Source organism: Syngnathus typhle, linkage group LG9 (assembly GCF_033458585.1).
Source record: "Syngnathus typhle isolate RoL2023-S1 ecotype Sweden linkage group LG9, RoL_Styp_1.0, whole genome shotgun sequence".
NCBI classification, from domain to species: Eukaryota; Metazoa; Chordata; class Actinopteri; order Syngnathiformes; family Syngnathidae; genus Syngnathus; species Syngnathus typhle.
This window is the reverse complement of record NC_083746.1, coordinates 8384463-8399200: the sequence shown is the minus strand read 5'-3', so window position 1 is coordinate 8399200 and position 14738 is coordinate 8384463. Positions and strand designations below refer to the sequence as shown.

Here is a 14738-nt window from a genome sequence, read left to right as displayed (position 1 = left end):
ATTTCAGGAATCATTTTATAGGCCTTCCTCTGACAGTGCCTGCTACATATAATAGCAAAAACTACTTCTACACATCTGTGAGTGATACCAACAAACAAATTACTCACAGCCCAGTGGGTACTCCGAGAAAATAGCCCAACCGCAGTCGTATATTACATTAACTTATAACTCGATAGCCAGTAGTGAAATGTGTCTCGCGAGGGAGCGTCAAATTAATTTGATTTGGAGAGACATTTTTAGTGGAGTAAACCAGTTGATATTTTTGGTCACGCTACAAATAGCACATGAGCACTTTGTTCCCTGAAGGGCAAACAAGAAAAGGCCTAGTAATCCTTGATGGGGTCATTTTGCAGTTATAAATAAATAAATAAAATTCATATATATATATATATATGAGGCTCTACAGGTATTGAAGGGTTCTATGTTTTAAATGAATAGTCAACTGAGGTCCACACAACAACACCACAAAAAGTCAATGATGGAATTAACACAGCAGGTTAAAAATGCAAAACACAAGTTAATAACTTGAAGTTATTACTTTTCCAAGTGAACATTAGCCCTTTTCATACATAAATGTAATTGTTGCTTCACATTCACACTCCTTTGGTTGGTTCCTTTTTTACAGTATGAAATACTTTTGCATCTCCAAAAGTTAAAGTAACAGCTAAATGGATGGTTCAATCAGAGCGAGAGGATTAAAATAAGACGCAGTTATCTTTTTTACAGCTAATGTCAGCATACAGCTCAGTTGGAGCACTTGAAGGGCTGATGCAAGGGCTCTTGACGATGTGAAGACGAGTAATAGCATATTTAAGCTTATTTGACCCTTGTGACCTTGCGTGTTATCCTGCTGAGAGTTTTCATCAGAAGAAGGTAAATGGTAGTATTAAGTGATACAATTGGCATGAGTGTAGTTTGAATGATAGTTCACACCAAAAGCAGACCATACATTGCTTGGCTTTAACAAAACATGTTTTTAACCAACAAGTGGAGAAAACAAGCTTGTTGTGCGTATTTTGTTGTTGTTGCGACACTGTGAAGTATAAAAGAACACAACAAAGCTTTTTGATGGCAACATAAAAATCTGACTAAAAACACGCTATAAGCGACGTTGACTCACCGCATAATCTCAGGTGGCCGTCAGGCTTTTTATATATGCAGTTCCTCGTTCTGATCACGAAACACGTTTTGGATTAACGACCGTGGCTCATACGCTAGTTAGATCATACATTTACATCCGCTGTAACGGGTATCTATTCTTGTATGGCTTTCAATATGTTGCCATTTTCTCTCTCTCGCTCGTAATAGCTGAATGTCACACTCTGATCTTTTTCTTTGACATAAAAGCTGAACCGATCATCAAATCCATCTATTTTTCGTTATTGTCGTATTTCATGTTGTCATTGTGCGGTCAACAACATCAATTTTGCGTGCAGTGTGTCTTGCTGTCACTCTTTTTACACAGCATACCTAATAAGGTCAAGCATGGTCGAGGAAGAATGGATGCTATTTGTCAAAGAGACATTCTCTGAAAGTCGGCTATGCTGATTTATTTAGCAAGTGAACCTCGAGTTCGGTCCCATGGCCAACTTAGGTAGATGAGTGACAACATTAGCTTTCATTTTAGCGTATACTGTAGTTTTTCACTGTATAAGGGCTTGACTTATAGTGATTTTCTTGTAGCAATGTGCCATGGGGGAAGCCATAGTGTTATGCAGTGACACAGTTACATTCATTTGAAGACCTTTTTTTCCCCGGCTGCGGCAATTCTCCCGAACTGACACACAATCACATCAAAAGCTCCTGATCCTGAGTTGAAGCTTGCGGCACCACTGTGTTGAGTGAGGAGGAATTAAGGGAAACATCAGAGGCGCACAGCATGATGGTACATCTTCAGAGAAAACAAGAGGCTCCGGGTCGGAAGCTGGCGGCCACATGATCATCATAAATATATTTGATCGTATTGGAACAAATGAGGCCAATCTTTATATTTTTGATCCATTCTATCTGTTCTGTGGTGTAAAAATAAACTTGCATAGCTCAAATAAAGAGCTAGTGGAGAGATGACATAAATGTCGGGCGGGAAATAATGATTTGTTACTCTGTATTGGTTATTGATTTTGCAAAAAGATAACATGCAGGCAATAAGTCATTTTGGAGTGAAGAAATTGGTATGGTGTGTTTTAAAAATCCACCTAGAAAGGAATACTAGTAAGATTAAGAGAAATGAGTTACTAGGCAGAATTAAAAAGCCATTATATGACATACCCACACATAAATCCAGGAGCCAGCAGTGGTATCTATCCATTAAATAATTGGTCAGATGTTTTATCAGTGTAGCAAGACTGCATTAGTAAATAATGTGGTTAGTCGTGCAAGTGTGAGGATACTTTTTGACACGACCAGTTGTAGATAAATAGGTAATGAGCTACTGCAGAAGTTTATTGACTTGGAAATAGCAGCTGTTTTCAACAGAAGCTGAAATGTCAATGAGTTGGAGGTGATGGATGCCAGCAAATGGATGCATGCGCGAGTATTGACGATGTGGCATGTAAATCAGGGAAATAATTATTGGTGTTATGAGTGTGAAATGAATGCATAATACATAATTCATGCAGGCAAAAAATAATTACTGTAAAGAGAGAGTGTTGGAAAGCTCTTCATCGCTTGTGAATTATGTTGATACATCTTAACGGAAAATGCCTGTTTTAAACAAAGGCAGCTTTACCTTGACAGGGAACAAAGCAGGGCTGCTCCACATCCTGTTGGATTTCCTGCCTCAGTTTCTCACCACAAAATTTCTCTGCCACTGGCAGAGGAGGAGACACGGTGGGGTTGCCCTTGTGAGTGACACACGATAGGTTTCTTCTCCGAAGCCCCTCGCCACAGTCTGCGCCCTGCATGTAACAAAAGCAGGTCTAAGTTGTGGCGGGATTTGGGTGGTGGATCAAAGCACAGCATGCAGACTTTGCTATGTGTGGTGGATTTCATCATATTACATTCATAAATGTAATATGGCTATTGCGGCTATTGCACTTTACAATAGCCGCAAGTAGAGTTCTTGCGGTTCCTTAGAAATTCCATTTGCATGTGCCAATATCCTGGACAGACTGCAGCAAGTTGTTCTGCACCTCACATGTACTGATTTTTAAGCTAATGAGGGGAGCCGCGTCGATTGACCGGGAATCAAGTTGACTGTGTTCACACCCACAACGGCGCAGGTGCCCCTTTCTAACTGCCTATGTCTATAAAATTACTCCCAAAAAGGAAAACTATAACCATGTGCGTATTCAGACTTCACTTTGTACTAGACTAGTTGTAGTCATACCTCTATGGCACACGGGGACCAGTCGCTGAGCAGCCACATGTAGCAAGGACTTATGGGACATGGCCTTGTCTGGATGAGCTGGTTGGGACAAGGCCGACCTTCCTCGTGAGCCTCCCGCAACGTTCTCCGAGTTCGCACGGATTGCCCTGCAGAGCACACGTAGAATTCAAACAGTAGAATCAATCTACTTGTCAACACGGCAAAGTGATAAACAATTAAAAAGTCGGCTTCATGCGCTAAAATAATTCACACGCCGAGCACCGTGAAATGGGCGTCTAAAATTGACATAATGCATATTCAGAAGAAAGAAGGCAGCTGTGCCCACGCTTTTCCCTCACGACACATTTTGCCAGAGACAAAGAGGAATTAGTTCAACAGCACTTTTCCTGTGTTTCATCATTAATGCTCATGTCTAACACAAGTGTTTCGTGCGGGGGAGACTCATTAATAATTTGTGAGCGTGAAAGTTAGGGAAATGGCTGAAAAGAAAGGAGTGGCCCGAGAGGCTTTGCTAGTTTCAGAACAGTTCAGCATCAGAGCGTGACCTTCATCAGTGGTGGGGTCAAGATTGGAGGAGAAACAAGAAAAGTAGTTACTGCTGATCATCACACCCTGAAACAGAGATGACAAAAATCCCTCGTCGAGAGCGACGGACCGGCCAGTAGCGGCGACCGAGCTGTGAGTTTTACATCCTCAGCTGCAACATGCTTGGCTGCGAACTTCTTGGAGCAGAGGGGGTGAGAGGCAAGAGCAACCAATGTCAAATTAAAATTAATGAACTTAGGAAGATGCCAGTGAGTCTTTCCAATTAAAAGAATAACAAGGTTTCTCTCCCACATATTGGCTTTAGGAAGTTCTAGCAAACCATACGTGGATCCGGGTTCAAATCATTACCTCGTGGATAATGCATGAGCTCATAAAACATCTCTTTCAAAGGAAGCCACAGGTTGGTGATCCCTAATTGCATTTTAGAAACCACCCTGCATGGATCTGATATATATTTTATTTGGTCCCTCTAAATTATTAAATGCGCTTATCCTGTTATGGGTCAGGTGAGCTGTATAAAACCGAGATGAACTCAACCTGCTGTTCTTTCACGATGACCTCTGAGGGCAAATTTGTATGTGGCGGTTACGAATGGCAAAACACGGTGCCGGGTTGCAAAAAAACGCCCTCGCTGTCTTGAAGGAGGCATCGCCTTAATTTTTCATAGTTTAATATATTAAAATATATTCGTGCAGGATAGCAGAGTAGAGGGGATAATGAAGCCTTGCAAATGTGATCAGCAGTGTCAGTCCATCAAGTTGTCATTCCCACCGGGTTAGGCGAAATTTGTTTTTGTTTTTTTACCTTGGCTGCCACATACGAGCATTGTCCCCGTGGCGACCAATCAGAGGACACAGCTGACCAGACAGTGACATTTTTATCATTTTCTTTTTTTCAAATGATTTAGAAAAATGTTCAAAATGTTTTCATTCAATTTTCTTTTCAATTTTTATTATTATTTTTTTTACCTTGGCTGCCACAGGTATGCGAGCATTGTCCCCATGGCGACCAATCAGAAAGGACACAGCTGACCGGACAGTCGACCACGCAGCTCTCCACCAACTTCCAGTCCTTGATCAGTCCAAGCTGTGCGACAGAAGGGAGCAGCAGAATTCATACTCGCTGCCAATTAAACATTCAAACACACTTTATGTAAAATACACATTTCAAACCTCCCGTTGAGGATCATAAATCTTTTCAATTTTTTCGTGCTACACAATGTATGAGAAATGAACAGTGCATTTGGGACCGAGAGCCGTTTACAATTTATTTTAAACACACCGCCGAGAAAAGCAGAGGCTGCTGTAGATAATTTAGCTAGAGACCAAATTGCCTCATGAAACATGAATTGATGCAATATCTATAAATTATTGAAAGCCCGAACACCGTATTTGTTTGAAAGAAAGGAGACAGAGGTACAAATGTTGCTCACGCTGATTTTCATGTGAAATGAATGCAAACGGGGCACTTTTTCTAATTCAAGATGCAAGTAAAATTCTCAAATTTTCTTTTTTGCACTGGTGGCACCTTTTCTAATTCAAGACGCAAGTAAAATTTTCAAATTTTCTTTTTTGCACTGAAAAATTAAACAGATACCGACAGATACATTTTTAAAATCACCAACAAAATATATTTAGTTAATTTCAGATTCAGATTTCCTATTGACCAACTCTTCTCCTACCTGCTCACACTTTTGCAAGTCCACAATCTTCCCATCGCTGCGGCTGCAGTCGAGAAGTCGTTGCCTGACACCTCCGCCACAGATGGCATTTTCACTCAGCCGACATGTACTCCATTCTGCAATACACGCATACACACTTTGAATAAAATAAATGCATGCAAAAGCACGTTATGCAGTATTGTAAATTGAAAAACAAAAAACCCAAGGCAATCTTTAGTTTTATTGCTTTGGCGATGACTACAATGTCTTAGCATTGACATTCGGCAAGGCTGAAAAGTTTCTATGCCTGTAAATATTCATTCTGGTCACTGTACTCTCGGGACATTGGGTAGATGGCAGCAGAACTGTCCTGCTCATCTATACCAGTGATGCTTTACTGCTGGTTTGGAAAATGTACTATTTTCAAAGTTATCGTGTTATTCTGTAGATTCTTAATCACATGTAGGTTATTAAAATATAATATCCACAATGACGTCAAATTAAATTTCTTACTGAAGCGTTCAGTTTAGTTTAACTACTTGGTGAAAACAACATTATACGGGTCCCCAGCGTGACAACAGTTTGGAACCACTGAGCTAGAAGATGTTTCGTCTCACAAGGCTAGACAGAACAGCTGGACGAGCCTCGCTGCTTGGTGTGGAATCCAAAGTATTTATCGTCCAAGTTGGAGGCACGACCCGGCAACAAAAAGAGTAGCACTCTTTTGGGATGCAACACAACGGTCATTAAGCTCATTGGAGAGAGCCCGGCGCCGGCCAACAACAGTTGTTTAGATAGAATCGCCCTCTTGAATGTTCCGTTCAGTTGTAACAATGGTCATGGAGGTTACTGGTTAGAGGCTAAATATTGGAGCCATTTGGAAGCGATAAAAGTACTTAACTGTAATCCGATTGAAAATACTAGAGTGTCATATTTTTGTTTAGCAGGCAACTTCCTTGAAATTCTTATTTCTTGGCTCTTTTTGTGCAAAATCAATGAGAGTAATGTGAAGCTATTGGTAATTCCAGATTTTTGAGACTGCTGTAAATGAATATTATTATTGCATAGTTATAGTCAATGGATAAATGAGACAGCTTTTTGGAATGATAACTTCAGCTGTGTTGCATAGCAACACAGACGTACATAAAGAAGTCACTGAGTACAGACGTAGAAAGAAAATCTGCCTACCTGAGACGCGATATTGATAAGTGAAACAGGAGCTGTTGAGGATACAACTTTCTGACTGCACAATTTCCGGACAGGTTGCACTTCCCACGGCAGGGAGGCGGAGGATATGTCTGCTCCGGTTTCTCTCTGAACCTCGGTCACACTGCTGCTTGTGCGGAGAAGAAAGCAAAAAAACAAACAAGCATATAAGAAATAACGACAGCACTTGACTTAAGTTGGATGCTATATGTTCAATGCTCAGCACTTTCTGAATAAAAATAAAATAAAACAAAAAATAAAATAAAAAAAATAAAAATAATGTTTTGTGATTAGTTAAAAAAATACAGTATACTCCTGTTTACACCCAAAAACTCTTATTTGAGTAAACTCAATTTTATATTTGACTTCTCCGTAAACCGTTCTCTCTACCAAGAGCGAATGCATGTGTGATGGCAATGAGCAACCAATTAAAAGCAGTACACTACAAATCTGTCACCAGTAAACCAAGTGACTTAATCAAACACGGAATACGGCAGACCTGCTCGGAAAGTCTCTGAGGGAGATTGGCCAGTAAAAACCTTTGCTTCAAGGTTTATTCTCCACTGTGGTCCTGATTCATCAAAACCTGCACTTCAATCACTGTCACCTCCTAATGAGGCTCATCACTGGGAGCCTCATTAATCAACAGCAGTTTTCACACCAACTGTCATTGAAACGAACAAATCCATTTGTACATGACAGCACCGCATCTGGCTTTTTTTTGTTTTGTTGTTGACAGATTAAAAGCTTTCAATGAATACGCACACTCGGTTTCTGAATACGCCGCAATAATTAAAGTCAAGTATGGCACAATTAGGCCGCAATGCATAAACAATGCCTTGTTAAAGTGCCACCGAACATTCTGCTTTTACGTTTGTGTTCGTCACACGATGCTGCGTGTAATCAACATTTAGCTCATTTCACAGTCTGTATTTAAATAAAAATGAATACCCGTCATTTTGTGAATGCCTGAAAAGGATCCAATTACATCACAATGTGAGCGATATACTAAACCAAAACTAGCAGAGCATTATGTCAACTGAAGAATAAAAGCCTGGATGCATTTTAGACAAAATAAAAAAAGGGAAGCTATATATTTTAGCAGGCCTGTTTTGTTCAAAATTAATAGCTCCAATGCTTTGTTGCAGAAGGAAGTCAATCAGCCTCGAGCTATATTTGTGTGTAGATTCATTTCCAGCTATTACACAGTCTAGTCAGCTCTTCATTTTTTATTGCATCATTCTTGGCTCCTCGACCTATGAAATCCAGTTTGGGAAGAAGATGTCATTAGTTTTTGTTAAGTATTTAAAGGCTTTGGCGGTGGCTTAACGCAAGGGCTGAGTTTGATGGCACGGTTCATGGCTGTGGATCAATGACAGTAATAAATTAGTGATTTTTGGGTGAATTAAATATGAATAGGATTATGAGGAGCTCTGTATTGGTGTGCAACGGTACATTTTAAAACTTATATTGCCCATAATGGCCTGCTTCCACCAAGACTTACTTGTATAATATCCTTCAGCTAAACAGAGCAGACAGTACATATTTGCAGCAATAAATACAAGCTATAATGCGTAATATGGAATGGCTTGAAATGTTAATTTCATTCCAGACACCCAGAGAGAAGAGCGTGATCTAATTCTATAGCATATTATGTTGCAAACATTTCCCTGATGTCTTATTAGAATGTAAATGTGTTGCTCAGTTTTTCAATGCGAGTATACATAATTACCCTATTACAAAAGATCCAACCATAATAAATTCAATGTGTGCCCAAAGTCATTCTTTGGGGTACAAAGTACAGTGCAGTATTATTTTAATTGATCATTATGTGAATAAAACTAAGTTTCACTACAAAATATTGTTCAACATAGTGGTTTGCATTGCTGTGCTAAACAGCAATAATGTCCCTGAATTGCTGTAAAATACATTAAGTCATCTGAATGATCCAATAAAAAAGGGAATTTTGTTTCTTACCAGCGGGCAGTTGCTCCAAGGTTCCCAGGGTGATAAGACGCAGTCGTTGTGACAGGCCAGAAAGCAGACTTGGGCTCTGGGCGGCATTTCTTCTTGATCACATTGACTGTCCTCCACAGTACTGACCTCCCCGCTTGTTCCTGTCTTCACACACCTGCCCGAGCAGCAGATGTGGCTGTATTAGTAGTCTCCAAGGTACTCCTAACAAGGTCTTCCTGGATTACATCTACAAATTACTTTAGTGACTATACAGTTGGGTTTTTCATTGCCTTTTAGGTTCAGTTACTTTTTTCAGAGATCAATTTGTAAAGCAAACTGAAAGAGGAGTCCCCACTGATAAAACATGGTTTGGTTCAAGTAAAAAAAAAAAAAAGATCTAAGAAATTGTGCTTAATGGGAAGATGTGTTTTTGTTTGATTATTTTCTCGCTGGCCTTGAGCAGTTATTCTCTGAAAATGATGATGAAAATTCATTATTAATTAAAAGCATTGTTTTTTTTTTCTGAAATAACTTTAGCGTGCCTGAAACGAATGAATTGGATTTACATTAAGATGTGGCCTTGTTAAGAGTGCAGAGTCCCATAAATCCCAAAAATCTGTGCATATATTCAGAGTGGATCAGCACTGAACGGCTTTTGCCTATTTTAAGTAGCAGCCATTAGAAGGCAGCTGCTTGCGTTGAATTTTCTCTCTTGGCATAGAGAGCACCAGAACACGAGCCAATCCAACCAACCCCCTCCGGTGGGGTGTTGGCATTCCAACACTTTGCCAATGCTCACTCGCTCACTGACCTGATCTTGCGGCTTTGGACTCCCTCCCCACAGGATGGCGAGTCGCCCACAGTGTTGATGGTGCAAATGGACCAGGGCTCGATCTTCCATTGATATTTGCTGCACTCGCTGTGGCATGGCACTGCTTCATTTACCTGCACACACACACACACACACACACAAGACAAAAACTCATTATGCAGTGAAAAGCCCATTGTGTGTCAAACCAAAGAAATGGACACGCTAATATAGTATAGAATGTAAACACTCCCCCTTGACTACCTACAGAGACAAAAAAAAGAGCAATTCCTGGAACGGCATATAGAAAAGTTATGGGCTTGTGTATTCTATTGAGATCAATAATAACTACACTTACACATTAAGTTAAGGCAAGATTGGTTTCAAGCAATATAAAGAAGGCTAGAATGCAGTACGCCCATCCTACAAGTGCATAGAAAAACATTTGGCTCACTCATGGGTGAATTTGAGAGTGGCACGGTAAGCTGAAATGGATGATCATGGTAAAAAAACAAAAACACCTCAGGCGAGGGTGAATGTTCCGCCTATTCACTTTCAGCCGACTGAGACAGCAAATCTGGAGCGCCAACGTAACAGACAGAAGAGCCAGCGCCAGGCTCCTGTAAACACGTTTATGCTCTAAACGTGTAATAGGCGGCTGCGGTGGAAGGTAGACTCCAGAGAATAATTTGGTGGCAAAGGCTCTGACAAGCTGTAGTACGTGTGTGTGTGTGTGTGTGTGAGACTGTTGAGCTTTGCTTCCCCCTCCAGGCTGCACAGATGACCATTATACACCCTCATCATCGACCATCTGTCCCCGCAGATGCCCCTGTTGGGTAAAATGGGCAAATAGTCTCCTCATGCTTTCTCCAACACTTTTGTAGCACCAAGAAAATATGACTTTCACCAATATGAGTATTACCATTTGTGTGGAATCATGTCAACCACACAGGCAGTAGCACAATACACAGACGGAGCAGAATCCTATAGAATATGTTCCCGAGTAGATGTGACATGACACATTCATAATCTTTTTTTTTTCCACTGCAGATGGAAAATGTAGAGTCTGGTCTCCGACCGTCTACATTTTCTCTTTTACGTAGCTATTGAATTGACATACTCTTTAGATAAGCAATACACGGATGATATAAAGAACCAAAGTCACTTGAAACTCACTCTGAAATGCTTTACCGGCTATTCAAAGTCTATCAAAGAGTTCTTTGGTAATGTCGGTCTGACTGCCTGAAATGGGAAAACAGCCAGAGTGTTGCCCCAAAATGGACGCGGCATAAATCCTTTCCACCCGGCTAGCGGTGCTCTCTGGTAAAACTGTTGTTGCTTCTCTGGAGCAAAGAAAGCTCGGCATGCAGTTTGCCTTCATTAGCTCAAGCAGAGTTTAAGTACAGAGTGAATGGAACTGACCTGAGCCTGCGTGGATGTCCATATTAGCAGTGCATGACAAGCCCCAGGTTGGGAAGGGAAGAGAAGAACAATGATATGAGCATTAGTTTACTATCTTGCATGAATGTTGATTTTTGCCTCAAATTATGTCACATTTAGAAAAAAAAAAATACGCATGGTCAAAACTTTTACAACTATTTTTTTTCTTGATTGGAAGTCAAGAAGTTCAATGAATAGCTTAAAAATTGTACAGGAGTTCTTTTTTTAAGTAAGTATCTAAAATGAAAAAATATTGGACATAATAAAATTATATAAATTAATGGAAAAATGTGAGTGTTCTACAACCAGTAGTGTTTACTATTGTAATTTAAAACAGAAGGAAATGTGTGGACAAGCAGGATAAATATTTACCGTGTTTTATCATTCAATGAGGCGTTTTTATCATTTTATTTACTTATCCAAGCTCTTTATTTATGACCTGCCTACCTGAGAGGTAACATATGCAAAATACCTGACTGGAATGATTAAATCTGCAATTATCAAAGTAATGTGTTTGCCTGATCCTCAATGCGGTTGTCTTTTAATATGGATGGTCGAACATTTGAATTTATTCTACAACAACTTGAACGGAAAATGGAAAAACAACAATCGAAAATCAACTGGCCATTTAAAGATCATCACCAACTATTTGTTACTGCAATCGCCTCGCCCTTCAATTGTTTTCTTCTCTTTGCCCTTGCCTTTAAAAAGACAACGTGACCGATTTAAAGCCCAAAATTGTCAAGCGATTCCAACAACACATTTGTGATTTGTGAAACTGCATCTCAAATCATCCAACTACCAGCAATTGTGAGGCTTCCTCAAAGGAAATGAGAAAGCACCATGTGTTCCTTTGGCAGGGCTTTTGAAGATCATGGCCCGCCGGCATCTAACAGGGGTGAAGGGAAACATGGAGGTACGTTTAATGTGGCGCCACTAAGCAGCTAACGAGCCTGCAAAGTGTCGTGAACAATGCTCTTTTCACCCTTGTTAATGTTTGTTTGAAGCAGCTGAATGCAAACATAAAAAGGCATCGAGGTAAATATAAAAAAATAAATCAATAAATCAATGACTTCATATATAATATATGCATGTACGTTGCGAATGTATGCTATTCAAGCCATCTTGGATCATTTGCAAAAGCACAAAGATGCCTTTTAAACTGCTGCGGTTGGTTGCGACATTTGGGCAATAGTTGAGCCCAATGCTTAATAAAGTCAGAGAAATTAATTGATGTGAAGACAGCGAGACAAGCCAGCATGCATGAGCATGTGTTTTCCAGTGAATGTGTGCACTGTATGCAAACAAGATCATTAAAATTGTATCCGTTTTATCAGTAGCGAATACATCGCTAAGTGTTCCAACTGGGTGCATCATTACCAGTCGATGGTAATATTTACCTTCTATTGATGAGATTATAAAAATATAAAATATTGATGTACAGTGTGTCGTTAGGGTGACATTTTATTGTTTGCATCTTCGGTGAGTGCAAATTTCCAGTTGGATAATCAGTGTTCACTTAGCGGTGACAGCTGACGTGACGTTCGGTTTCCCTTCAACTGCTAATGCGGATCGCTTGGTCAAATGTGAACGCCATCATCCGAGCCCCTTGTGTGCATTGAAAAACAAAAGTGCGCTTTGGTGCTCTGAAAAATATTAAGGTGATTCACTTGAAGCAAGTGCTGTGTTGTTATTAGGGATGGGCGGAGTCATCCATGTTGTCAAGAGAAGAGTGGAAATAGAACAGAAGCCCTTGGGAGAGTTTTTTTGGTGGTTTAATTAAGAAATATTTCTGATAAAACTGTCGCTATGACAGATTATCTCTTCAGGTACTGCCATTGTTTGCAAGCGTGTCGGGTTTTTTTGGCAGAAAACTGTGCGACTAAATCCACAGCTGGCACATCCACTGGAAAGGTTTCATTGGAGCTTGGCAAGCCTGCAGCCCCGCTTAACCATTTTGCCAAGAGAGATTTCATATTGATAGTGGGCCCTCTGAATGTGTTCATATTAACATATGAATATATTATTACAAGTATGAATTTTAATACCACTTTTTTTTTTCAGTACCAGGATGAGTACTAGCCACCGTGTCCAATGGGACTAAAGTACAAACAATGATTTGAACCTTGACAGAACCGTGTCAAACCTTGATGACAACACACTGGGGCAGGAGGGAACAAACAGGCCCTCGAAACGGAGCGTGGGCCGAACCAGTTTTTGAACCTCCGGGACGTTCCGCTCTGCAGGGTCAGTCACGTATGAGGTGATCGACCGTGACAAAACTTGACAGTTGAATATGGAAAGTAAAATTGCCATATTTCCAAAGGATTTCAGGCAAACGAGGCCACTGTGGCCACAGGGAACATTGTGTAAACATAGCCTGGCATTTCTTTGTGAACAAAAGAAAGAGGTTTTGCTCTTCAAGTTGTGTCACTGTGTGATTACACCCAAAGATCAACTATACTGTTTCAAAGTAAGACTTTAATCAGACGTGGACTCAAAATAGCTCACCTCTTGAGAACTCTGTGTTTCCCAAAAAATGTCAAGGCCTCAGAAGGTAAAAGTCTTCCAAACTCAACTCACCAACTTACATCGGCCATTTCAAGAACACAATGAGACTGACAAGTACTCAGCTGGGCTTCATTGATACGCTTCTGAGCTGAAATTCTGCGTTCATGTAAACCAAGTGTTTCATCAGATCTCCGGGACGCTCCCTCCTGTGGAGCGCTGCAGGTGTGAAGCCTAATGTTGATTTCTCTCACTTTGGTTGTCATCAAGTTTTTGACAGCGCTCAGTTCGGGTGGTCCACCATTTATTCATTCCTTCGCTTGCTGCCTTACCATTTGTCACATCCAAAACCAACAGCCAAAAAAGAAAAATCACCCTTTTGAGCATAAACAACCTCTGACTATCAAATTCCAGATTACACAATGCAATCATGCAACTTTCCTTTCTGAAATCAGCCCTCTCCTCATTTGTTACTTCTTACAATTGGAAACGACAGAAACGAACTTTGCAATTTTATCGTCGGTTACTTGCTATAATATCATGGCTCAAATGAATGATTAATAATCTCTCATAAACAACCCAATAACTTCAATCGTCTTTCTTTTAAATGTTTGGTATAGTGACCAAAAATTGGAGAATAATGTACCCGTGAAGAAAACATGATGACAAATACGATCCACTTGACAAGCTTGGTTATGTAATCATGACCTTGAAAAGAGCATACAATAGATGTGTATCGAAAATGTTGGATTAATTCAAAGGTTGAAATTCATAAACAAGTCATCACTATTCTTGATGCTTTCATCTTGACATCCACTTACCATCCTCTCAACACGCCAAAGTTTCCTGCTGCTTTGGCTCCTTCAGCTTCGCACATCAAGACATTTTATCTCACAACCAAACAGAAAACAAACTCGGAAGACTCAAAATTGCCTGCTCAAAACCTTGAAAAAAAAAAGACGACTAGTTGAATTATGAATCAGTCAAACTGGTCAAACCCAAACAGGATATACACTCAGCTGTTCAATATTTGTTTTCAGCGAAGCTCAGTGTATCACGTTCCACACGTGAGCCCGAAGCTTACAAAAGCAGTGGTCAAGCATAGCCCAAGCAAAATCTGCAGCAAGTACAATACCCAGCATAGATTCAACTGACTTTACAGCAGCCATCGGAAAAACGTCCAATTAAATGAAAATGACAAGTCAAAATGTAAGGTTGCACCAAGCTGTGAATGTCTCATTCATGATGTATGAGCTGTCACCAAACTCAATAAAAAAAGATCAAAA

The 14738-nt window shown here is 40.2% G+C and overlaps 1 protein-coding gene across 3 annotated transcripts in view; it reads right to left on the bottom strand.

The window, feature by feature from the left end:
* The window catches only part of thsd7ba (thrombospondin, type I, domain containing 7Ba), an 89160-nt gene that overhangs the window by 6605 nt on the left and 67817 nt on the right, over nucleotides 1-14738 (bottom strand). For all 3 annotated transcript variants that reach the window (XM_061287714.1, XM_061287717.1, XM_061287716.1), the window contains 7 exons: nucleotides 9508-9641; nucleotides 8718-8871; nucleotides 6723-6867; nucleotides 5556-5671; nucleotides 4843-4960; nucleotides 3329-3474; nucleotides 2729-2897 (listed from right to left, as the gene is read on the bottom strand). In XM_061287714.1, coding sequence (XP_061143698.1) covers nucleotides 2729-2897; nucleotides 3329-3474; nucleotides 4843-4960; nucleotides 5556-5671; nucleotides 6723-6867; nucleotides 8718-8871; nucleotides 9508-9641 — 982 coding nt within the window. The remainder of the gene's footprint in view (nucleotides 1-2728; nucleotides 2898-3328; nucleotides 3475-4842; nucleotides 4961-5555; nucleotides 5672-6722; nucleotides 6868-8717; nucleotides 8872-9507; nucleotides 9642-14738) is intronic.